This window comes from Taudactylus pleione, unplaced genomic scaffold (assembly GCF_031769625.1).
Source record: "Taudactylus pleione unplaced genomic scaffold, aTauple2 ptg000290l, whole genome shotgun sequence".
Taxonomy (NCBI): Eukaryota; Metazoa; Chordata; class Amphibia; order Anura; family Myobatrachidae; genus Taudactylus; species Taudactylus pleione.
The window spans coordinates 2,709,268-2,735,849 of NW_028284692.1; the positions used below are offsets into that span (position 1 = coordinate 2,709,268).

At 43.0% G+C, this 26,582-nt stretch overlaps 1 protein-coding gene across 1 annotated transcript in view; it reads right to left on the reverse strand.

Moving 5' to 3' along the window:
* Window positions 1–26,582, reverse strand: part of MYO15B (myosin XVB) — a 96,300-nt gene that overhangs the window by 56,702 nt on the left and 13,016 nt on the right. Inside the window, exons 9-18 of the mRNA XM_088482689.1 lie at window positions 17,212–17,284; window positions 16,648–16,947; window positions 13,863–13,963; window positions 13,681–13,745; window positions 13,479–13,566; window positions 4,427–4,525; window positions 1,311–1,447; window positions 838–1,125; window positions 258–336; window positions 35–169 (exon numbers count right to left, since the gene is read on the reverse strand). Of these exons, the coding sequence (XP_088338815.1) occupies window positions 35–169; window positions 258–336; window positions 838–1,125; window positions 1,311–1,447; window positions 4,427–4,525; window positions 13,479–13,566; window positions 13,681–13,745; window positions 13,863–13,963; window positions 16,648–16,947; window positions 17,212–17,284 (1,365 nt within the window). The remainder of the gene's footprint in view (window positions 1–34; window positions 170–257; window positions 337–837; window positions 1,126–1,310; window positions 1,448–4,426; window positions 4,526–13,478; window positions 13,567–13,680; window positions 13,746–13,862; window positions 13,964–16,647; window positions 16,948–17,211; window positions 17,285–26,582) is intronic.

The window sequence follows — 26,582 nt, forward strand, 5'->3', positions numbered from 1 at the left end:
GCATTATTTTATTAGAGAGGACTGGAGACATCACCTGGCTGGGGCTGGGGCTCTGGGTCAGGAGGTTCTGGAGACTCTTCGTCACTGTCATCCTCCGACACTGCTGAAGGAGTTGGAAGTAGGATTTTAGAAGGAGGCTTCAGTGATTGTATTTGAATCTCTTTACTTTCTATGAAATGCAAAAACAAAAATGGTTAGTTCTTATCTAAATCTCTGTTCATAAATCCATTTCTTATAATCTGTGATCCATGACTAACCCATCCGCTGGAAGAATTGTTTCTTCTGAAGGAATGTTTTTTTCTGATAAGAATATTCAGTCTCTTCATCCCAATACACCTAGAAAGTAAATCCTAAAGTAACGGTATGCCATTTCTTTGCAATTTTTAAATTATACCTCTAAATGATACATTTATAAACATCACTTTATGTAAATGACTTGTCACAAAATGCTTCTGTTTGTGGTGCACTACCAAAAGGACAATTTGATATGTATCGCTCTATCCAGAACTGGAGGGCTGTAGAGGTCTCATCTGCTACAAGCATGTACTTGCCAAGTCTTTGTTACTGCAATGGATAATATGGAACCACATCTGTGCAGTCTGCACCCACCTACAGTAGCTGGTTGATCACTCTGTTGGAACATGGTGCTTTCTGCCACATATCATCCTGTGCTTGATAGAGCAGAGTTTGATAAATCTTTCCTAGTATTTTGAAATTGAGGCAGTGTCTTAATGTAGATTGGGATAAAATGGCAGATTAATGTGAATTTTATTTTTCTTTTTTGTTCATTTATTAGTCAGCTATAGATGAGACAAAGTATTTTTCCACACATATTACCTCTGGTGCTCTTTGTAGCATCTGTGGCTCTGGCACTGGATCTTTAGCTGGCGGCGCAGGGGCTGGAGGCAGAGCAGGGGCTGGAAGGGGAGCAGGGGCTGCGGTTGATGAAGGAGCTTGAGGTGGGGCAGGAGGTGGAGCAGGTGCGGAAGGTGGAGCAGGAGCTGGTTTAGGTGCTGGGGTAGGAGCAGAGGTTGGTTTAGTTGCAGGCTTAGGTAAAGTTGCAGGAGCACGAGGTGGTTGCTGCTGCTGAGACAGCATTGAGGCCTGAAGTGTCATCTGTTGGGCCTATAAAAAGCATGATATAGAAGCTCATAACCAGCAACACAGAAAAACTGTACACAATACTGAAAACGTACAGAGATCAAGATTATTATGTCAGAAATAGATGACTGTTTTTCTTGTACTCTGATCTCTCTCATCACATTATTGTACACAAAGACCAAACAAAGCACTGGGATAAGTGCACATACCAAAAGCAGGGCCTGTTGCTGAATAAACGCTTGTTGCTGTGCTGCTAATTGTGCAGGGTCCATCGCAGGCACTACTGGCTGGGCCATGGGCATCATTTGCGGCATCATTTGTGGCATCATTCCCTGGGGCATCATTCCTTAAATAAAAGTAATCATTAATGGCATTGCTGTCACAATTCTGAATGAGTATTAGTTTAAAAATTAATATTTCACATAGAAAAGCAGACTGTATTTCTCCTTAAATATATCCTTAATGTCACTTACACTTGCGTTATGCCTTACAGGGATAGTGGACTAACAGGCCACTAACAATTACAAAGGGAAAAAGGAAAACATGATGAAACCTGTGCAATTACCTCTGGGTAATTAATATTTAGTATTTACACAGCATTGTAATGAATTGATACAGTCAAATATATTTATATTATTGTTAGTTTCAGTGCTCTGTTCTTGTTTAATTTCTGCAAGTTAAGAAAGTGTGTATACAGTAGTTGTCTTTATATACATATATTTGTAACTAACACCAGGGAGGGCACTGTTACTGCAAATCCCTCTTTAAGCGTGTTACATGTTTGGTGCCCTGAATCAGGGTGCAGTCAGGATACCGGCACTAAAAGCCCGACATGGGGCTAAAGATAGGCTTCGAAATCCCGACATCTATCATTAGCCCCACTACGAAATACTGACACCCAGCATACCGAATGAAGGTAAGCTGAGTGTTTTAGGTTCTAGCAGAGGGGGGAGGGGTTAGCTTTAGGAACCCCCGTGGGGACTTAGGGTTAGGCTAGGGGAAGGGGGGGTTAGGGTTAGGCACCCCCTTAGGGTTAGTCACTAAGGGAGGAGGTTAGGGTTAGGTATCACTAAGGGAGGATTGGGCGGGGGGGGAGGGTTACTTACCACCCCCCGTCGGGATTTTGAACCGTGGGTTTTCCACTGTTGGTTCAGCCCCGGCATTACATACCGATTCCCCTTGAATCAGTGGAGACTCGTCATGATTTAATATTATTCTTTTATTAATGCTATACAAAAGCAGCAGTGTCATAGCCCAGTGAATCAAAAGGTAATTATTATATGCATCAAATATAGTAGCCAACAATGTACATGATTATTACTCATTTCTATACAAACTAGTCAAATAGTGAAATTCTTGGATAAATAGCAATATTTCTATAATAGTAAAATGTACCTAGTTTTCAGGTACATCCCACATTTCTATTAAGATATATAAGATTTTCAAAAACAATTTCCCTAATTTTGTAATCAGAAATTCAGTATATGTACATATGGTTATGTTTTGTGGTCATGTCATGTTGGAGGGGTGGTGCTAAGCGCTGATGCCGACATATTGGGCAGTCGGGCACCGTGTAATGTGTAGTGGCCGCCCAAGGGGAGGCCGTCCATCACAGCACTGGGTACACACATTGTTAAGTGTGCACCCAGCTTTAGGCTTACATGCTACATGCCTGTCTGGAGATTGCAGTCATCCTAGGGACTTCAGCAAACAACAGACAAATTATAATGTAGCATTATTTTTCATCAAACAGTCGTTTCAGTTTGTAAATACAAGCCCTGGCTGTATATGTTATATACAGGGCAGTTTCTAGGGTTTGAGGCTCCCAGTGCGAGCAGTCAAAATGCGCCCCCCCCCCCCTCGAAGCAGTAATATTGTGGAGTGTGCGTGGCCTCATCGTGAGGGGGTGTGGTATCACAGTAAGGGAGTGTGATCTCGAAAGACCACAGAATGACAGCCACTGTGACTACTAAGCCCAGGGGTGGCAAACCTGTCAGAGGTAAAGCTAAATAAAAGTCAGACAGTATGTGCGCGCCACAGGCGCGCGCTCAAAAAATGGGGTGGGGCCTAGCTGTCACAAGCCCACGCCGAATTTCTGTGTGCATGCCTTTGGTGTGACATTTGCAGAAGTATGACCTTGCATCACACTCGTTTTTAGTGCGTTGGGAGCGAATCCAGCACATTGAAAATACAAGCCAGATCCACATATAATACACTGCAACAAACCACTTCCACATAATATATTGGAAAAGCCAGAAGCACATAAACTACGTTTTAAAACCACATCCACCTCAAATACATTAAATCCAGAACCACATACAACACATTGAAAAAACAAGATTCACATAATACACACTTCATACCAGCCCCCTCCCTTGCCATTCCATCCCGACAGGTCTTAGGCTTCCCCCCCACTGGCTCTCAGGCAAAAGTGCCCATTATGCAGTGCCCCCTGTAGTTGTCCCCATATGCAGTGTCCCCTGTATTTATGCCCCTTATGCAGTGCCCACAGTGGTAGTGCAACTTATGCAGAGCCCACAGTAGTGGTGCCCTTTATGCAGTGCACCCAGTAGTAGTGCCCCCAGGAGTGGTGCCCCCTGTAGTCATGCCCCCAACAGTAATGCCCCCAATAGTAATGGTCCCTGCTGTAGTGCTACAGTAGTAGTGTCCCCAGTTGTATTGCCCGAAATATTAATGCCCCCTGTATTTGTGCCCCCAATAGTAATGCTCCCTTTGTAGTAGTGCCCAAAGTAGTAAAGCCCCAAGTAGTAGTGCCCCCAGTAGTAGTGCCCCTGGGCCCTGAGTAATGCCCCCAGTAGTGGCACCTCCTAAGCAATGCCCCCAGTAGAAGTGCCCCCCGAGTAATGTCCCCAGTAGTAGTGCCCTGGTGCCCCCAGTAGTGGTGTCTCCCCTAGCAGAAGTGCCCCCAGAGTATTGTCCAGGCTGCCTGCACATTAAAAAAAGCACTAATACTTACCTTCAGCCCCGCTCCGGCGTCCGCTCCGCTCGGCTGCTCCTTTGCACTATGGGAAAGACGTCATGACGTCCTCCCATAGTGCACACTGGGGGAGCCGGGAGCCGGAAGCCAGAGGCTCCGTCTCTCCGGCTGCTCTGCTCTGCCGGGCGCCCGCTGGTAACTGAATCTCAGCGGGCGCCCGGCAGTTAACAGACTGTTTCTGCTGGGTGGGGCGCCCCGTGCAATTGCACGGGTTGCCTGCCCCTAGAAACGGCCCTGGTTATATACCATGCCTTCTGTACATTAAACTAAACGTAAATTAAATCAGTCATGTCTAATTAAAAAGGAATACCAGAGCTTTAGTCTTACCTGGCATGGAAGGCATCATTTGCATGTTTCCCATGGCAGGCATCATTCCATTCATCACTGGCATAGAGTAGGAGGGCATTGAACCAATTCCAGTATAACCTAAAAGCAAGTGCATCTGTACTCAAAATATAAGCAAACTTTAGAATTACTTTTATACAGTATGTTATAAAACAATGTAAAAGGTAAATTTTCCACCTGGAATCCTTACACTATTCAGTGCCCTACACCATAGCTTTAGTTACAGACTGCACTTTTAGGTACTTTAGTACATACTAAATACAGTACTAGCTTCCATCTCATTGTCACTGAAACTAGCCAATCAGCAGGAAGATTTTTCATTGTAACATATTGCACTGCAATATTTATGCTGAGAGGCTCCCTGTGAGTAAGATTGGTTACTGTAACTATTCTTTACTTAGGCACACTTAGGCCTCCGAATACTTGTATAATGGGGCACATCCACTAGGTGACTAGTGAAGGACTGAACGATAATGATATCGTTATCGGTCAGTCGTTCATTAAACTGTGCAGTGCCCACACTGAACGATATGTCGTTCAGTGTACAGCCATGACCAAAAGTTTTGAGAATGACACAAGTATTGGTTTTCACAAAGTCTGCTGCTTCAGTTTTTATGATGGCAATTTGCATATACTCCAGAATGTCATGAAGAGTGATCAGATGAGTTGCAAAGTCCCTCTTTGCCATGACAATGAACTTAGGGCCTGATTCAGAGCCGCTCGTAAGCGGCCGCTCGTTCGCTCCGAGCGATGTTCGCACAACTGCGCATGCATATGGGTTACTTGTAATACGCATGCGCAAACCAGTCATTGCGGTCGGAATTTGTGTGCTCGCAAAATAGCAAATGCCTGCTAATTTGAGTGACAGGATGAGGCGTTTGTGGGTGGCAACAGGGGAAGGTGCTTGAAAATGGGGAGTGGAGATCCGAACGCAGGTGTGCCAAACGGTCAAAACGGGCGTTTTAAGGGTGTGCATAATTAACAAAGCAGCGTCATCGGCCACGTCACTTGGTTGTCTTTTAGCCTGAACTGTTCGCATGATTGCGGTAGGATAAACCTACCACAAGCACTGCGAGCAGTTCAGATGCCTTTCGATGTACTCGATTAATCAAATAAATAGCGGAGATGACGTAGGATGCGAGCGGCCAGGGGGCGTTTTTTACAAAATAGTGAGCACATGTTTCGTTCGCTCGTTCAGACATAGAGGTGTCAACAGACCGCAAAGAGCGAGTTCTCTATTTAAATATCCGGACCCTTTTTCTGAACGAGTGAGCGCAAATAGCGTCTGGCTCTGAATCAGGCCCTTAATCCCAAAAATATTTCCACTGCATTTCAGCCATGCCACAAAAGGACCAGCTGACATCATGTCAGTGATTCTCTTGTTAACACAGGTGAGAGTGTTGATGAGGACAAGGCTGGAGATCACTCTGTCATGCTGATTGAGTTAGAACAACAGACTGGAAGCTTTAAAAGGAGGGCGGAGCTAGAAATTATTGTTCTTCCTCTGTTAACCATGGTTACCTGCAAGGAAACAAGTGCAGGCATCATTGCTTTACACAAAAAGGGCTTCACAAAATATTGCTGCTAGTAAGATTGCACCTAAATAAACCATTTATCAGATCATCAAGAACTTCACGGAGAGAGGTCTAATAGTTGTGAAGAAGGCACAACTGGCGGCTGCGTGTTTGTAAACTGTGTAGGGCAGACTGCTCTCACTGCGGTCTGCCCTACACTTGTGGGGCCGAGGGACTTGGCCACCCCTTGGCTACTGGTGGCACTGCCGGGTGGCGCCCCCCCTTTGGTCAGCGCCCCTGGCAAGTGCCATCCTGGCCAATGGGTAGATACGCCCCTGTCTTCCAGATGCGACTTGCGGTACCCGGCAGGCAGCGACTGTGATTACCGGGAGCGCACGCCGGGGACTCGGGTGGTAGCACTCCTTTCCCATCCACATTAATAGCCCGGCTTTCCGGTGGCGCCGCAAACAGTCCAGGCATCCCCCACCAGGCTGTATATCTGCCCCAGGCTCCGGCCTGTTCACGCCCGGCATAGGCGGTTGGCCCCACCCACCAGGCTGCAGCGGCCATTTTAAGCACTAAACAGTTTCTCAGTAGTAGGCTGGTTTCACATGCTGCCCAATCACCTTGCCCCCTCTGCTTTAGGAGTAGCAGAAACAGAAGGGGCCGATTCCCCCGTATTGTTCAGCCCCAGGGGCTCTAAGCAGGATTTTTCCCTTGCGGGTTCTGGCCCATCCAGGGCCCCCTGTATCCCCCTGGTTGTGCGATGCCTAGCCCTCCCTTCACCTATGGGTGCTTATTTTTCCCCCGTACCCCCAGTTGGTACAGGGTTGGATGTGTGCACACAGCTGCTGCAAAGTGCCCCCCCTTTAATGCATGCCAGCTGTCCCCATTATTTTCATGGCACTGCGCAGCATCAGGCTCTCCCTCTTTCCATTGCTCCCTCTTACAGACCTGCCTCCCCATTTTTCCAGCAGGCGTCAATATGTTTTTGCGGCATGTTACTTAGATACTAAGCCAGGGGAGTACATGAATGTGTTGAAATATATGCAATTAGTTCATGGCATGTATATCTCGGCAACAGGGAATACGTGGTGTCAATATGATGAAACTTTTAGGAATAAGCAGGAGGGTCAGGCAATATTTCAATTTGGCTTCAAGGATGTTGAACACTGGCTAGAGGTCAACCAGCAAATCAAAGTGCCCATAGACCCCGGTACGGTCAGGAAACAGCCCTTTCCGGCACGCCACGCCCTAGTTGGGACCAGCCGCGGAAAGCGCTACGCGTTCAACAGCGCCCAATGCAACAATGGATCGGGTTGTAGATACAGGGACATCTGCATGCTGTGTGATAGCGGGCACCCGGCCAAAGACTGCAGCCGAATCGGGGGGAACACCTCAGTGACCAGCGAAGAGGTGTTAAGTAAGGCGGCATCGCCCATTAATTTATTTGAGTGGTTAGACCACTATCCACTCAAGGAAAAAGCAGCATTCTTACTGGAAGGTTATAGAGATGGTTTTCGTTTACCGTAAACTCGTAATATTTGCATTGTGTTTTTCACCGTACTAGGAATACCAGTTACTCACGATAAAATGGAGGGGGCGTCTGCGCGATTGTCCTATCTAGTGATAGAGATAGATACTATACTGGGTCTTTGCCTCTTACTATTGGAAAAGGTTCAGAGGTTAGTAGAGTTGTTGGAATTCTTTGTTTGATCAAAAAAGATTTAGCTTAAGCAATTTCTGTGACTTTGAATTTTGCTTGTAGAGTGATACCTACAGGCAGGATTTTTGGGCTGAGATTTGAACGCGCCACAGCAGGGGTTAAAAAATCTCACCACCTTATCCGCATATCACAAGACTTGTGGGAGGATCTGCACGTATGGCTGATGTTCTTAACAGAGTTTAACGGAGTTCGAATATGGCTGCCAGCACCGGTGGACAATTATGAATTTCAGTTATTTACGGACACGTCCAGTTCCTTAGGTTTCGGAGCATTCTTGGAGGGTGAGTGGTACGCGGAGGCTTGGCCTGACTCCTGGAGGCGGCAATGTGTAACTGCGAGCATGCTGCTTTTAGAGCGCTTTCCAATTGTGGTCGCAGTCGAACTGTGGGCTACCAAACTTAGTAATAGGAGGATCGTGTTTTGGTGACAACTTGGGAGTAGTGTACGCCATCAATAATCAAAGGGCTGAATCCTCTCTGGCCTTGAGGTTATTGAGGCATTTACCCCTTTTGTGTTTATGCAACAATATAGAATTCCGGGCTCATCACGTGCCAGGTGTGGAAAATGAGATTGCTGATGCCTTGTCTCGTTTTCAATGGAAAAAATTTCAGATGCTGCCTCCTTTTACTAATGTGCATAGCTTATCTTGTCCTGTACATGTCTGGCAGATCGTCGCGCCGTCATTGAAGGACTTGCATTGATGTCATTGGCCCCAAGTACGCTGAGGACTTATTCGGCGGCTTGTAATGACTGGTAGGCTTCCTAGCTTCCATGAGAGAGGGAGGTAAGTCGATTCATGATTGCTTGTTAGATTTGTTTAGAATTGGAACGAACTGGGTCGTTCCAGAGCAACAATGTTGGCAGCTTTGTCCGGCATTTCTTATTTTTCAAGGTTGCATGGCATGATAGACCCAACCAAATCATTTTTGTTAACAAAATCAATGAGGGGTTGGGGAAAGAGCACATAGTTTAAAGGGATTCATGTAGGCCTATTGATCCAACGCTATTGCGGGAGCTGATAGCGCTGTATCGGGGGTCGCGGTGGGTGATTATGAAGCAGCGCTTTTTAGTTTAGCGTTCTCATTAGCTTATTTCGGGGCATTTCAGGTTGGCAAATTGGTGTCTATTAATAAGAGTTCGACAACGTCAGGATTGCTGTTCAGTAATGTACAGTAGCGGTTAAAACGGACCTGATATTGTGCCACATACAAAAATCAAAAACCGATCAACTGGCTAGGGGGCGATGTTTCTCTATCCCGGCGCACGCGGACCCTGTCATCAATCCAGTGGTTTTGGCAGAGTATTTTAATAAAATATGGCCCCCAGGTGACGCACAATGGCTTGTCCACGCTGAACAGACAGCGGTATCCAAGTTTCAGTTTACAAGGATGTTTCAAAACTGTTTGATTGCCTTAGACTTGCCTTTAGATCAGTTTGGAACCCACTCTTTTAGGATTGGGACAGCAACTTGACAAGCAGCTGCAGGCACTTCCATTTACACTTTAAAACAGTTAGGTCAATGGAAATCATCAGCTTGCAGGACTTATTTGTGGTGGGATAAGATACATAGGCCCTGATTCAGAGCCGGACGCTCTGACCAGAGCGCTCGCTCTGAATCAGGGCCCACCTCCATTAATATGGAGCGTCCTCCTGGATGCTCGTATAGCTGTGGGTCACCACCCACAGCATATACGAGCGTGCAAAATGATGGTCGCGATGGTCTTGACCATCGCGACCATCGGAACTGCGAGTAAAAGCCTGCGGTTGGGTTTTTCAACCGCAAGGCCAGGAGTGATTTTGGCTTTATCAGAGCCAAAATCACTCCCACTGACATCACTAGTGATGTCAGTGGGGCCGGCTTCAGACGGTAGGCGTTTCCTTGGGAACGCCTCCGTCTGGCAGGCACGCCCACCAAAGGGGGCGTGCTGTCAGTCACCATCGACAGCACGCCCTCTTTGATGAGACACTCCAAGCGAAGGAAAGTCCTTCGCTCGTCGGGTCTCCCGCATGCGCACGACGGAGCTCCCTCTGTCGTGCGCATGCGCAGTGGGGACCATCGACCCACTTGCGAGCGTACAGCCGCTCGCGGGTGGGTCTGAATGACCCCCTTAGCTAGCAGCGCTCCTTGCGAGTTTGTTGGGAAACCCAGTGGCCTTATGCCTATTGCCGCTTTGGAGTTTGAAGGGCTTTTCAGTTTTGCCCTCAAAGAGGTTTTATGTTTTTCACCTTCATCTGGGTCACCCAACTATTGTTTCCCTTCCCATGTCTAGGCTGTTCAAAAATGTTTACCAATTATGACATGATTAACCTATTTGCAGGTATTGCTGGGAAAGCTAACTGTCGGGTGTGGTTCGTGGGACATTCATACATCTACTGGGCTAGCAAGCATCCTTTAGCATTTCAGGCAACTCAAATGTTCGGTAGTAGCAGGATATGGTGGTTTTGGTTTAGGGGTATACATTGGTTCGGCCTTTTAGATGCTTTATGGGCTGCAGAAGCATGGTTTGAGGCCCCTGACTGGTTAGTTATACATTTAGGGAGCAACGAACCTGGGCACTTGCAAAGGCATTGAACTTATACATGCCATTAGATGGGAATGGAAAACAATCGCTGATAAATAGCCAGTTGTGGGGCTGGTATGGTCAGAAATAGTGCCAAGGTGGTTTTGGAGAGGCTCACAAGGGGGTGCAGCTTTAGATCAGGTACGTAGGAAGGTCAATGCTGCTATTTTCCAGGCACGTCACCAACATGGGAGGGCGAGTATAAGAAATCCTCGACTGTGGTACAAGGAGGAAAGTTTTTATAGGCCTTTGTGGTTTTCTTTGAAGTGTAAGGTTTTTAGATGGGTGGCGGGTTCGGTTCTTTGAGACTGGCTTTTGCGGGAAGCAGTGCTCCTAGGCGTCCTATTATTGGTGCAAAAGTGCCAGAGTGGCATTTTCTTTTTGATAGCGGCAAGTTGGTCATCTCCTTAGGGGAGGACCCAGCCTTCATCTTAGGGAAGGGTCAAGGCTGTGCCAATTAAGGGAGAATGGTACTGCCTCAGGCCAGTTTGCGTTGGGCAGGGATCCTCCCTCTTTATTTAGTCAAATACAATTGTTGGGCTGTGGCCTCGGAGCACTGCTTTCTTACACCATCTTTCAATTCCAATTCCAATCTGATAAATAAATTCTGTCTGTGTCTTCTTTAATTCCACATAAGTCTCCAACTGGTTAGTTCTAGATAGTTGTTAAGTTACATAGCAAAATGCAAGATTGAAAGTAACAATGGGTGACTTAAGGCCTCCGAATGCTTGTATAAGTTTGAGGAAAGATAAGCACCCTTTTTGCAAAGGATTTTTGCTAGTATTTTTCTTTAGGGGGTTAAAGGAGAGAGAGGGTTTAGCTGGGAAGTTTTCAATCAAAAATGATAGCCTATGGCAGTTGGTAAGGCCTCTACTAGTCCCTTAAATAGCTACGTTTGAGGAGCCATCTTCCTATTTCCAGTTTTCAGCCACCCACCCGAATTATATGGTTTGTATGCGTTTTTTTGGTTTGTTGGACTGTGCAATTTTCATGTTTTCCTTCCAACAGGTAGAGGTGCAGCCTGGTGGGAAGCAGTGCTCCTAGGCGGCCTATTATTGGTGCAAGAGTGCCTGGGTGGCATTTTCCTTTTGATAGCGGCAAGTTGGTCTTCTCCATAGGGGAGGACCCGGCCTTCATTTTAGGGAGGGGTCAAGGCTGTGCCAATTAAGGGAGAATGATACTGCCTCAGGCCAGTTTGCGTTGGGCGGGGATCCGCCCTCTTTATTTAGTCAAATACAATTGTTGGGCTGTAGCCTCGGAGCACTGCTTTCTTACTGCCACCATCTTTCAATTCCAATTCCAATCTGATAAATAAATTCTGGCTGTGCCCTCTTTAATTCCATAAAAGTCTATGACTGGTTATTTCTAGTTAGTTGTTAAGTTACATACCAAAATGCAAGGTTAAAACAATGGGTGACTTATCAGCTTTTCATTGTTTTTCTTTTTATAAATAATTCTGTTTTGTGTGTTTGTTTAAATAAAGACCACACCAAAAACAAATAATTGTTTCCCAAACTATCCCCTAAATTGACATGCATAGAATATCCATCATCTGTTCTAAGTAACAATATATAATTTTAAAATAATTTATATTGTTTTTCATGTCTTAAAACAGATATAGTTATTTTATCCCAGGATACAGAAGCAGGTCAAGTTGATCCTGTTCTAAAAATCATGTAATGAATTATGCTTTATTATCAGCCCATAACAGGGGTGTTGTAGTTTCCTTATTGCAGTGTGTAATTTATATTACATGTAATTTACCAAAGGTCCTCTTATGTAACTAGTGAGTAGAGGATGTTACATAGCAACCAATGGGAAACATCTCCATTCTAAAAACTCTCACTTTAGTAAATATACCCCCATGAGTTTGGAGTCGGGTCAGTGGTTGTTAGCAAAGTGGTTTTATAAAGAGACATCTGACCTGAGCCCACCAGGCCATTAAAAACTTGGGGGTCTATTTATTAAGCTGTGTTAGAAGATAAAATGAACGGTGATAAGGTACCAGCCAATCAGCTCCTAACTGCCATGTCACAGGCTGTTTGAAAAATGGGAGTTAGGAGCTGTTTGGCTGGTACCTTATCACCATTCACATTATCTTCTAACACAGATTAGTAAATAGACCCCTTGGTCTTTATGCGAATGATAGAGCTCTGACCTACCTGTATGAATACAGTTACAGTAAGGAATTCCCTGGTCAAGTAATTGTCATGCTATTTGGCAAGTACTGTAATTGTGAGATTTTGTCACAGGAAAATAACCTACTTGCAACTGCAATTTAATGCAATTATATAACATCCAGATCATAATTCAGAAATTTGTATAATCTTACAGCAATCTGATGAAGGTAAACATTGATGTGAATTCCTGCTTAGGGCCACATTCACCCGCGATAGAGTTTTGCATGCCGGACTTTTCGCCTACATCGTGTATTTTAGCCACGGAAACTTATCGTGCGCGCCCCCACTATTCGCCCTTTCTATTCCAAATGACGGAAAAACGGCGACACACGAAGTCAGAACAAGCGGAAAGTGCTGTCAGAATCGGGGAAATGAGCCTGTAGCCGCCAAAAAGATGCAGAAACATTGGGGATCAATGTAGTAGTGCCCGATTTCCCCTAATAAAACTGTTTGGGGAACTTAAGTTGGTACAATTGCCTCTAATTAGCATCTTTGTACAAGTGGTGAAGAATGGCATAAAGCAGTATTTTTTGGAGAAAATAAGTAGTCCCGCAAATTTGGGGTACCTGAAAATGGGTGCTAGCATAGTTTAATGTCTTTAAAGTGAAGTTTTAATGAAATTCCTCCCTCACAAAAGCACCTGCAATCCCCAAAACACTTGACCCCTTCTTAGAGCACCCCCAGGACCTTATTTCGCTAGTTTGCGAACTTGTCCCCCCACTTTGTGCTTTTTCGCTGCCAAATTCAAAGTACTTTTTTGGGGTGCTCTTAAGTTTTTTTTAAGGAATTTTTTGACGCAGTTGTCCATTGGGGGGCTGTCCCAAGGGTTCTGAGTGGTTTCCCCACCTTTGCACCCCAAAACAAAAAGTTTGCACTATTTTCAAAGGCGAATCTTTTTTGCATATTACATCGAATTGACTTTCCGCAAAGGAGAAAAGCGGATGGAATTGAATACGGAGATAAGTTTCCGACAGGTGAAAAGTCGCAATCGGCTATACTTTTTGAGGATCTTGGCTTTTTGTTTCTAATTGAATATGGGCCTTAATCTCTCACCTGGGGAGGGAAATGTATTCTGCCGTGTGGGTCCAATGCCACCACCACCTTTCATGCGCTGGTTGAGGTTTTCAGACCTCTCTAAATCCTGCATGGAGCAGACAAGTGATGAGAAGATAGATGTGCCAAGTGTGAGAAAGAGAATTGTTCAGGATGGAGATAAAAATGTATAGGAAATATAACTGAACGATGATTTACTCACTGAAGACAACACTGGTTGGAAGAGTTGATCCAAATGGTTTCTTGCTCTTTGGGGACCACCACCCACTGCAAACATAGTGGTTGTTTGTGTTTTAATGATATTCAAGTGACAGTAATTAAGATTAACATTAAAAATGGCAAAAATACACCATTACATACCAACTGCAAACATTTTCACATTACCTCTGTTATAGGGAAAGGAGTACATTTCATCTTGGTCCTGTGTTTCATGTGGCAGAGGAGGCGCCTGCATGGGTGGGGCCGGTGGGATTGGAATATTTGTTCTGTAACCAGAATAATTTAGGATTGAATCCAACAAAAATTGAATGCATTGTAAAAACAGAACCATAAACACAATTCTGAATGGATGTCACCAAATATCTTTAAACTCATCCAAACCTCCAGCATGCCCAGACATCATATGGAACTATACAAATACACCTAAACATATTATCACTCTCACTTTTTGTACATGTGTCTTTCAATGGGATCAGCGCACATATCACTTTTGTTCTTCAAAACAAGGAACACAGTATATATCAAACAAAGATAGTATATTAACATTTTTTTTTTACTCAAATTAGTCCAGTAGATGGGGACTGTGCTGAATATATTACTCGTGTATCAATATTTATTTTCTGGTTGCGTTGTTATTTATTAACTTTCCCATGTGAAGCTGTGCACCAGTATACATATTTGCTGACTTTGGGATGGATGCAGAGTTGCATGCATCTCGGCCGTAATGACATTCGCACTGAGTGAATGGAACTAAATTTGAATATTTGCCCTCATGCAGAATTGTATGCATCTAAGTGACTGCTCTGCTCCTTTTTATATGCTTGGTTAAGTAGGCATCAGCATTATCAGTGCACATTTGACAGCCTTCGTGTGGACACACCTTTATCAACCTATTAGGGCCTTTCAGCCACAAGTCGACTTTGAATCTTCCATATATGTGAAAGCTTGTGTCCGGAGCATGCGCAGTGCTAAAAGTCGCAAGATTGTCTACAAAATAGTATTACCTGAAAATCTACTTCAGCCATCTTTGTGGGACTCCACTCCAAGAGATCTTTAAGGGGAAGGTCCCAGGGGCAACTAGGACTAGGGACCGTGGTGCCATGAATCGTGTCACCAAGGCCCTGCCCAGTTTGCTACAGAAGAGGACGGGGCGTAGGAGTGTTGTCTAGACTCCAGGAATCCAGGGGGATCCTGACATTTCAGAAGAGTAGGTAAGTATGGCAATACAGTATGTAGCCCAGTGTGATGCTTGGTAGATAACAAGGAAAATATGACAAATCTAGTCACATCATACCTCAAAAATTATTAATGAGTGAGAACGCAAAAACTGGTCCATATCTACTTACTTCCTGCTGCATTTAAACAAAAAAGTTGCAGGATAGGAAGTTGGAATACAGCCTAGATTTTAAAGTGCTTCACTCAAAATCAAACCTGGCCATCTCCACTTCTCTAACTCTAATAGGAAAGATGGGGACACAAAGCTTTAGAAAAACTTACTACTATTTGTGTTACAATATCAGGTCTAAACTGCAGATAAACACAAACAATTAGTGATAGATAACATTTAAAGAAATTATTGGAAGTAGAGAAAATTTCCATGAACATCTAGCTAGCAGGGACCAGACCCCAAAATCCAGCAGCTGTGGAAAAATTGACAACACAGGGTTTAATACACTATGTAGCCAAAAGTGATTGGATACCCCCGTGCAAGTGAACTGCATACCATTGCACATGAGTTCCAAATGGCCACTAATACTTCATCAAGAACACTTCGTAGGGAGGCCAATGCACTTGCAGTTCTACAGAAACAACAAATGTTTTTATCAGGATGACAATACCACCTGTCATGTTTACAGAGCGACCCTGGACTGGTATACAGAAAATTCTGTAAACCAGGTGGACTGGCCAGCCCATAGTCCAGATCATAATCCCATTGAGAACCTCTGGGATGAATTGGAGCAACGGGTGCGTTCTAGGCCAACTTGACCTTCTTCAGTGTCACAGTTGGTCACTGTACTTTAGATGGAATGGGAAAACATACCGCCTGCTGTTATCCAGGAACTTGTGGATAGTTTGCCAAAAAGGGTATCTATAGGTCCACCACGTGCAGTGATTACTACAAAGTACTGATGTCAATAAATTCTCGTAGATCTATTTGCTGTCACTTTTGTCTATATAGTGTATAAACATTTCCATGTTTAAATAGCTATAATGGTAAAGCTAGTACAGTAACTCGCCTTCCCCCACCCCCACGGTAAATGAGGTTCATGAGGTAAATGAAGCAGAAGAGTCGATGGATTGGCTGGGTCAGCCTAGTAATAAGTATAATAATTAGTATGTGTGAGTTGTGTCACTTGATGGTAAATTAGCAGATGTGGTCGAGCCTTGCCTGTTTTTCACCACGTGTCCTATGTGACTAACTTACCCAACAGGAAGAAAGAGATTGTCTAAATTTTTTAAAAAGGTTGAGTCCTCTCAGTTATACTGTAATTTAATATGCAAGAAAAACACTGCAAACTACATGTATTGCCATACAAAGAGGAAATGGAATCATATGGTCTACCAATGGGATCAATGGTTAGCATTGCAGCCTTACTGCACTGTGGCATGATTTTCATTCCAACCAGGGCACCATCTGTGTGCATTTTTTTTTATGTTCTCCTTATGTTCACGTGGACGCAGCTAATTATTAAGACCTCATCCTTCTATTGATCATTATTAAAGCCCTGCAAACTTGTCATCACAAATCAATATTCATTTTCATCATCCAATCTTAAGCGTTGAATCATTATCATTGAGAATCATAATCATCCTCTATAGTTACTGCTTTGATCACTAAACTATAATGTACCCTATATTTATTTTTCTTTTACTACTACATCAAACAGATAAATTCCTAAATAAAAATATATTTCTGTAGTTCACAGCTCCCTCTGTAAAAATTCCTCACCTTTCAAAAGGAGGAGGAACAGGTGGAGGCGCAGGTGGGAATGATGAGAGATCCGGAGGTAGTCCAGGTGCAGGGAAAGAGGGAAGACCAGAAGGGAGCTGTGGTGCAAAGTCAAGAGGAGGCTGTGGAATCCCTCCGTTATCTCCAAAGGGAAAATCGGAAGATTCAAAACTATCAGTAGGAGCTCCGTCTTCCACCACGGCAATCACATCCATCAAGAAATCGTCTCCTGAAAGGTCATACCACTGATCGCTATCCAGAATGGAGATAGTCCAACCACGGGTGCTATCACCAACACCTCTTTATTTAGAAATTTTTTAAACATAGAAAAATACAAAACACAAAAAATTGCAATGAGTAAGCTCAGAAACTGGACAATCATCACAAGATTTCAATGATCAATATAATTATCAATAAGTCTGGATGTTTCTGTGTGAGTTGAAGCCCAAATAAATTTCAGAAGACATACAGTAACATTGACATTCTTTAGTTTTCTAAAATGATCTATTACATGTAAACGTGCCCACAACCACACGTGCTGTAATTTGTAAAGCATATGCTCACTTGGACTGCAGTAACCAGCCTGGCAATTGTTCTGCTGTTGTCCAGGAATCTACTTCTGCTGTGTATTTCTCCTCTGTGGTGGAAAATAGAGAAAGAAAAGTAAACCATTTGCTGCATCATAGATAACGACACTTGACAGCAGGGCCGTAGCTAGGGTAGTGCAGCCGGTGCCATTGCACAGGGCACCACAGGTCAGGGGACGCTGTTTGGGCCTGTCAAATTTCTGTTTATTATCATTCTTGCACAGGGCACCAAAAAAAAAAGCTTGAAAAAGTCCCGAGATCGGGATGAAATGCGTCGCTGTTCCCAATTGCTTTGCCTGGATATTGGTTCCGTTACCATCAGCCACCTCCGCTATTACTGTGCACCTGCTGCTCCCATCCACTTGTGTGTGGTGAATTATCTGTAAGACGTGGCCGCGCCTTCCACACCGTGGACATTCACCCCCAGTGTTCTTTCAGACATTCTATCCACGGACGGCTCTCTCACACACCAGTGAGTACTAGAGCCGGTAACCGGATTCCACATGCCAGCCTTGCTATGATATGCTGGGGACACCTATTGCCTTACTCCGGCTAGAGATCAAGATAGCAGCAACAGACGGGGCGCTCCGCTGTCAGTTAGCACAGCGGCTTTCACTACTGACTGAGCCCGGCACATTATTACCTTGTAGCTGATACGGACATACGGATACTAATTACCAATACAGGTATTATTATGGATACAATTTTTTCAACTATTGCATTCAAGTACATATGAAATACAGAGTGCTGACTTTTATTTGCTACCACTGCTATTTTTCTAAATCAACCTAGATCCAAGATTTGGGATATACACTTGTTATATTATTGTCAGTGAAGACTATCAAATTGGGACCTACTAACCATGTGATGTCCCTCTTTTCCTGACATCATTCCAACTGTTATTTCTCATTTATCCACCATTGTCTAATATTTTTATTTCCATCTGCATAATATTTTTGTGATTTATGTGTTTTATGTTATACATGTGCATATTTTATACATCATTCTATTATTATATATTTGGTACAATTGTATATTAGGTTTTTGTTTTCATCTGTGGTTTTTTGTGGGGTTGCAATTTGCCCCTTTTTTTATTTACCGCTGCATATACATCAGTAACTATGTTTTTCAAGCGCTTGGGTATATTTTCTACAGGGCACCAAAAAGTCTAGTTACTGCTCTGCTTAACATTAGCACAAAACAAACTAATGAAAATGTTAAAGTTACTTTAAATTTAAAATGCTTTTTTATGAAACTTGATGTGTGACTTGCACTTGCGGCAGTTCCATGACTGGTCTACCCTTGAAGCTTGGACTCCTACCCCATATCTAAAATGTTATAGTACTGTTACACCTCAACATGTATGTATGGAAATAAACTTTGAATGTTAAATACTTATCCATCTCTATTAACCTGATAATTGTACATTACTCAACACTTGAAAAGCACAAGTCATTACACAGCCATGCATCCTCCAAAATGAGGGCATGGTTACATTACAGGTGTGTTCTTGTCATAGTGAGTGTGATCAGCCCCAACCTTCTTCCCCTCTCCTACAAACAGCCACTGCATCCGCTACGGAGTTATACAGCAGAATTGTGGGGACAAGTGTGCGGACTTTGTGATTCAGGACCGTCACACACAAATTAAATATATGTTGCATAATCTGGATAAGCAGTGGCATATTTAAAAATGGAACCAGGGTATATCTCCAATTAAGACACTATGTTAACTCTCTTAAGGCTAGTGATCCTCGCTGGACTCCAACTAAGTTTGAAGTTTTATGTATGGCAGTAGATCCACCAAGACACCTTATTTCTTCCTTATATCGAATGTGTCTTGAGTACTCTAACCCATCTTTACCTTCTTATGTCTCTGCTTGGCATAGTGAACTAGGAAGGGAACTAACTGAGGATCAGTGGTCACAAATATTTGATTTTACTTTTGCTAGTTCCTCTTCACTCCAAGTTCTAGAAACCCAATATAAGATTTTGGGTAGATGGTATAGGTGCCCTGTTCACATTCATCGGATGTTTCCAAATTTATCTGATTTATGCTGGCGTTGTCAACAGGCTGTGGGCACCCCTTTCCATATTTGGTGGCAATGCCCAGTGTTAGCTGACTTCTGGAGGAAGGTTCGACACTTATCGGAATTGATCACTGGTCTTTCTTTATCTGATAAACCTGAATTTTGGTTGCTAAATTTGTCTGACCTTCCATTATCTATATATAAAAAATCCATGTTGCGTCATCTGATGAATGCTGCGAGGGCTACTGTACCATGTTATTGGAGGTCTTCGACTTGTCCTCCCATATCTCGATGGTTCCAAAGAATAGACCAGTATATGTATATGGAAGACCTCTCATTATCTAAATCAGCTCCCCTGGGATTTGCGGACACTTGGCATTGCTGGCTGAGTTTTAAAGAGACTACTGAGTACAAAATAAATACTTAAATGCCTCTTAGGATATAGCGACATCCTCTTTTAATGTTCCCCATTCTTTTGCTATCTTTATATAATATTTTCTTTCTTAATTTTTAGGTATTTTATTTTCTTAGTTATTTTGATTTCTAATATTATATTTACTTTTATTTTATTTTACTTAGTAATATCTGAAAGCACGTACAAAACCATGCGATCTGAGACTTACTCTTTCTTGTTCTTTCATTTCATGCCTCATGATTATATTTGTCCATTGAATTCATATTGTTATTTGAATTTATTTGATGTTTCTGTAGGCCGTTGCGGCCATATCTGTACCGTGCTGTTTTCGTTGGCAATAAAAACAGATTACATAAAAATGGAACTAGCTGCAAAATATTATTAGTTATACTTTCTATTACTCACATTATTCAGCCCTTCAATATATCATGTTGTATGCTAGTGATTTTAAGACCTTGTCAACTACTGTGAATGTACAGATGTGCAGTTATTGTGTGGAAGATTAGGGCAGGCCAGAGAAGGAAGGGAAGCACTTTTGATCTACGGCACAATTTATTTTTGATGAGTCCCAGACAATGGGCCAGCTTTATGGAAGCAGAGGAATACTCTAAAGTGGTGCATTTGCTTTGCTAAATGTTGTAGCTCATCTCCAGGCCTGGGTCGCCTGGATGATCTGGCCCCGGGGGGAGGGGAGAGAGAGAGAAAAAAAACACAATTAGAGGTATATTCGCAATGACATCTTATCCCTATGTCTTCCTCCTATTCCAGCTATTCTGTCCTCCACCTCCCCTCCTTTCTCTACCTTCTTGCCCATTTTGTCTTCATTTTCCACCAAGACTGGGGGGTATATTTACTAAAGTGTGGCTCTATAGAAGTGGAGATGTTGGCCATGGTAACCAATCAGATTCTAACATTTATCTAGCACCTTCCAGAAGATAATAGGTAGAAACTGATTGGTTGCTATTGGCAAAATCTCCACTTCTAAAAACCTGCACTTTAGTAAATATACCCCTAAAAGTGCATGTGCAAGAGAGAAAGTGTACGAGAGAGATGCAAAGACATCAGGAGGAGTGAGAAACACAACAGTAACAAACAGATATGAGACAGAAACCGAATTCCAAAAAAAGCGGAGGCAGAGACCAGTTTGAAACTGAGCTCAGAGATCCCACAAAAGCAACAATGCTTTGAATTTTTCGCAAATTATTGGCATTCAACAATTTGCAAACACACAGAGCGAGCTAAATCTTACTAACGTAATATAATCAGCATGCGTGGAAAAGAGATCACTTGAACATTTTTGGGAGATCATAATTTTCAAACTTGGGTGATCATTTTATGAAACATCTTTTCAATACAATTAATGTGAACACCCCATGTAATGAGAACTGTAAGATCTTATCTAAAATGATTTGCGAGAAACTTGCTGCATGTGTGCTCATGTTAAATGAATAGCTTTTCACGTTTCCTTTAAATCGTTGCTGAAGACTGTATATGGCCAGACATCACAGCTAGGCATGCATTTAAATGTAATATATATAATAAGTTTATTATATATGTGTTGTTTGAGATTGGATCACATCATACGGTAACTGCAGCTGGCCCTCACAATCCCAGAGTGAGCAGTCTCTTTGTCTATATCCATTGGACATTTAAATTTGCCCACCCAGTTGTGATGACAGTGTAACAAGTCGGTCGCCAGTACACATTGCCAGATCCACACAATATATTGCATCTGCCGCGCTGCATGGCCGACAAGATATGTTTGTGAACGGCGTCATTCACAGACATATCGTCTGTACATCAGAGCTGACACATTTAACGATATATCATTTGTGGGCTGTGCAAAAGACATATTGCACAGTACCCAGCATTACTCTCTGAACAACATTGTTTGCTGGTGGTATCCATAAAGCTCCTTAGTCTACGTGCAAACGAAAGATACGGCACAACACTATGGTGCCAATTTAGGAAAGAGCAAAAAGCGACATTGCCTATGACAACTGCAATAAGGATTTTAATCAATTCATTGTCTTGTCATGGGGAAACCTATTAGCAAACATCTGTTTAACAAGCATATTGTTCTCTAGATGGCAATAGCAGAAGCAGATCATTGAACAAATCCTATATTCTTTGAATAAAGCATTTTTTTAGTGTTTAAAGATTTAGAATTTTTAATTTAGATTTTTTCTCCATCTAATTTCTAACTTTGTTTTTTTTAAGCTGATTTTTTTTTTTTTCAATTAGTGAAACTGAAAGCCCAAATCTAGGCTTTCATTTCCACTGTACAAGCAAGCATGTCAACTCAAGCATTTCATATCCCGAGATTTTCCTGCTGAAGTGGAAGTTAACCCTTACCAGTGTGGTGACAATAGAGAGATTTATCAATAAAGTATGCAGCATTAATGAAATCATCCTTATCACCATTTTTATGAATAGACCACTATGATTTGTTACAACTAACAGGCTAATAAAAATAGTTTTGATAGAATATGAAAAATCATCTGATGTGTATTTAATGAAGGCAGGGATAGATGGTGCATGCACAGGAGAAAGCAAGGGCACTAGGCACAGTGCCTCATGCAGCAGGTACATCAGGAAGATGCTATAAGTACTTTCACTGACCCATCTCATATCCAGGAAGTGCACTTCATTCAGCATTCTGTCTCATTACCTAAATACATATTTGTATTTTGTGTGATAAAAACATCCATTTGATGTGCATTATTCCATAGCATTGATAACCATTTTGTCACACAAGTCATACCTCCTCAGCTAATTCATGATCCCAAGTTATGTTCCCATACCACTTAATGTAAGATTTATGTGCCTCAATTAAATTACACTTAAATTCACTATTTCACTGCCTGAAGAAGCAGCAGACTGGTGCAGTGAAACACGGAGCAGATTTTAGTGATAAATCACTACTATGACACCGAGGCGCTATATTCCAAATCATACAATGAGAAACACCTGCTGCAAATTAATTGAGTCCTGCTAAGACTCTGCAAACACAAAATAGCACAAAATAATTCTCAACACTCTGAGAAAGTCTCTGAATCCAAGGACATGAAACACGTTGACGTCATCTATGCAGACCACAGCTCTCACCAGCTCACGTCATCATAGGATCACAGCAAGCACAGCTGTTACAGGTCCTCTCACCCCCCCATACTTGAGGCAGCTCCCTGTGTGGAGGTCTTCTGCCTACAGCTATTCCTGGCCGTCACATAGACGCTGCAGCCCCAACCTAAGAAGTGTTGTATACATCTCCACCCTGCATGACGGCGCGTTAGTCGCCCTTCAGCGATGCAGGTATCGCATATTTGATTGACACTAATTATAAATAAACTGTTGCTTCAGCTTTTACCCTATGATTGGACATTCCTGTTTCATATAGCTCACTTTGTGTGAGTAATGCTGGGTTAAAACTTGGCTGGTCGTGCGCCCATTTGGATTAGAGATGTGCGCTGACCCCCGTGTTTTGGTTTTGGATCTAGATCTGCCCTGGTTTTTTTTCTGGATTGGTTTTGCCAAAACCTCACCTCTGGGTTATGTTTTTCGGTTTTGGTTTTGGATCTGGATTTTCTCTTAAGAAAAAATATAAAAACAGCTAAAAGCACATAAAATGGCCCTTTTTTTTTGTTCCTACTATTATTATTAACCTCAATAACACTAATTTCCACTAGTTTAGAGTCAATTTTGACCACCACACAGCTCACAATATTGATGTTTTTCATCTAGTTAAGGGCAAAAAGGTTGCATTCAGCTAGCTGGCTCAAAACTGAGTGATAAATAGAGTTGAGGACTGTGCAAAGAGGATGGTTGGGGTACCCCTTGAGCATTGAAGAATTGATAGTTGATAATTGATACAATCACTGGCTGAATTAAGAATTGATAGTTGGCGCAGCCACTGGCTGAAGTAAGAATAGTTGATACTTGATAATTGGTACAGCCACTGGCTGAAGAATTGATAGTTGATAATTGGTGCAGCCACTGGCTGAAGTAAGAAGAGTTGATATTGATAAATTGGTGCAGCCCATGGCTGAAGAATTGATAATTGGTGCAGCCCCTGGCTGAAGAATTGATAATTGGTGCAGCCCCAGGCTGAAGAATTGATAGTTGATGGTTAATTGTTGAAGCAGCCTCCGGACTGAGTAGTAGTGGAATACAGAGCTATGATTAGGAAGGAATCAGTCCTGCAACAGCCTTGAGGCCTGGAACTCTTGGCAAGATTACAGTCTTGAGGGAGGATGAGGAGTCACGACAGGTGGCCTTTGGGCCGTGAAGCAGGATGCAGCCTTTGGGCCGTGTAGCAGCCTTAAGGGCTTATAACCCTTGGCTGAATGTCACCGTTGTGCGACTTGTGCCGTCGGGTTGACACAACAAGCAGCAGTTGGTTAAAAATTATCTTTAAAAAATATGAAAGGGGCATGCAGGAGATGCTGTCTGTGGCCATTACAATTTCTGGACATTCATAAACCATAACATTAAAAATGTCAGACAGCAATGCCTTAACCAGCACATAATGAAAAGGAAAAAAGTTGCAAGTTGGAAATGTCCTTGGGCCCTCCAACCCACCCTTATGTTGTATATATGAAACAGGACAGTCACAGTTTAAAAAACCAATCACTTCAGCTGAAATGATTGGTTTGTTTGGACCCCCCACAAAACAAGCTGCCAATGCGCAGTGGACATTGGTGGCAATGATCCCATACACAAACTGGCTTTACAATACATTAGATTCGATGTCGTCGTCATCATCATCCCCATCAGTGTGTGCATCCTCCTCTTCTTCACACAATATGAATTTGTCCCCGTTGGAATCCACCATTACAGACGTTTCTGTATTTTTTGGACTTAATTGCTGGTAAAGGTCTTCCTCGTGGAATTTTTAATTCATTTTGATGAACATCATGTTTTACACATTTTGGGGAAGTAACCTCCTACGATGATCACTGACAAGGTTCCCGGCTGAGCTGAAAACTCTTTCAGAGTACACACTGGAGGGTGGGCAACTTAAGTACAGCAAAGCCAGGTTGTGTAAGGGACTCCAAATTGCCTCTTTTTCCTGCCAGTAGTGAAAGGGACAGAGTGACATGCCTATTTGGATGCTATCCCTAAAATAGTCATCCAACATTCTCTGAATGGTGACCGTATCAGACAAAGTCACGGTAGACATGTCACTCATTGTAGGAAGTTCTTTCAGACCCAACCAGATGACATTAGATTTTGCTGACTGATCTGCATCACCACCAGCAGTGGGTCTCTTAGGAAAATATAGTTTTTTCCTGGCAGCTGTAGAAACTGAAGGAGATGCTGCTGCGTCACATTCTGCTTGAGCTGACAATTTTTTCACCACCAGCTCTTTGGATCTTTTCAGATTTATGTCCGTCGGAAAGAAAGACACAAGGTATGACTTAAACCTAGGATCAAGTATGGTCGCCAAAATATAGTGATCTGATTTCAAGTGATTGACGACCCTTGGATTCTGTCAAAGCGAATGAAGTCCGACATACTTAGCGGAATCACTCCATTTCAGTTCCTCCTTCAGTTTCTCCAGCTGCTTTTGCAAAAGTCTAATTAGGGGAATGACCTGACTGAAGCTGGCAGTGTCTAAACTAACTTCACGTGTGGCAAGTTCAAAGGGTTTGAGAACCTTGCACAACACGGAAATTATTCTCCACTGCGCTTGACTAAGGTGCATTCCCACTTCTTTCCCCATGTCATAGGCCATAGTGTAGCCTTGGATGGCCTTTTTCTGCTCCTCCATCTGCTGAATTATATAGAGGGTAGAATTCAACCTAGTTACTACCTCTTGCTTCAGCTGATGGCAGGGCAAATTCAACAGTTCTTGCTGGTGCTGCAATCTTCGACATGCAGTTGCTGAATGTCGAAAATGTCCAGAATCTTTCAGGCCACCAAGAGAATCTCCTGCATGCCCCTGTCATTTTTAAAAAAAAATTGCACTACCAAATTCATTGTGTGAGCAAAAAGCTGGTATGTGTTCAAATTCGCCCACATGTAATGCTCGCACAATGTTGCAGGCATTGTCAGAAATCACAAATCCCGAGGAGAGTCCAAGTGTGGTAAGCCATTTTGTAATGATTTCCCTGAGTTTCTCTAAGACGTTCTCAGCGGTATGCCTCTTAGTGAAACCGGTGATACACAGAGTAGCCTGCCTCTGAATGAGCTGGCATTTGTTAGCTGCTGCTGCTGTTTGCACTGTTGGAGACAATACACCTACCCAGTGGGCTGTCACAACCATGTAATCTTTAGTTTGCCCTGTCCACATATCTGTGGTTAAGTGGACAGTGGCACAACGGCATTTCGGAGGACATTAATAAGGTTTTTTTTAATGTCCTTGTACAGATTGGGAATTGCTATTCTAGAGAAATGGAGTCTAGAAGGGACATGGTAGCGGGGACACACGACCTCCATTAACTGTGTAAAACCCACTGCATTAATGGTGAATACTGGACGCACATCTAATACCAGCATAGTTGTTATGGTTTCAGTATCCGCTGTGCAACTGGGTGTTTGCGGTTATACTTTTTCGCCAAATCAAAGGATTGTATGACAGTCAATTGTTTGGTTTATAGAATCCAAAAACCGCGAGAATCAGACAGCGGGATGATGACGTTTTGCCTCGTTTTCAGATCCGAGTCAGGTGGGAAAACCTGTCGACTCGGATCTGACTGAAATCCCCTAAGTTCGGGTGGGTTTGGCTCTCAGGGAACTGAACCCGCTCATCTCTAATATGGATAGCTATACACACTTACAAATCGATTGCTTGACACAGTATGTCTGTACAGACATCACAACTGGGCGGGTATTTAAATCTGCCTGCCCAGTTGTGATGTCAGTGTCGGCGGTTTCTGCGGTTGGAGAGTAGCCCGTGTACTCA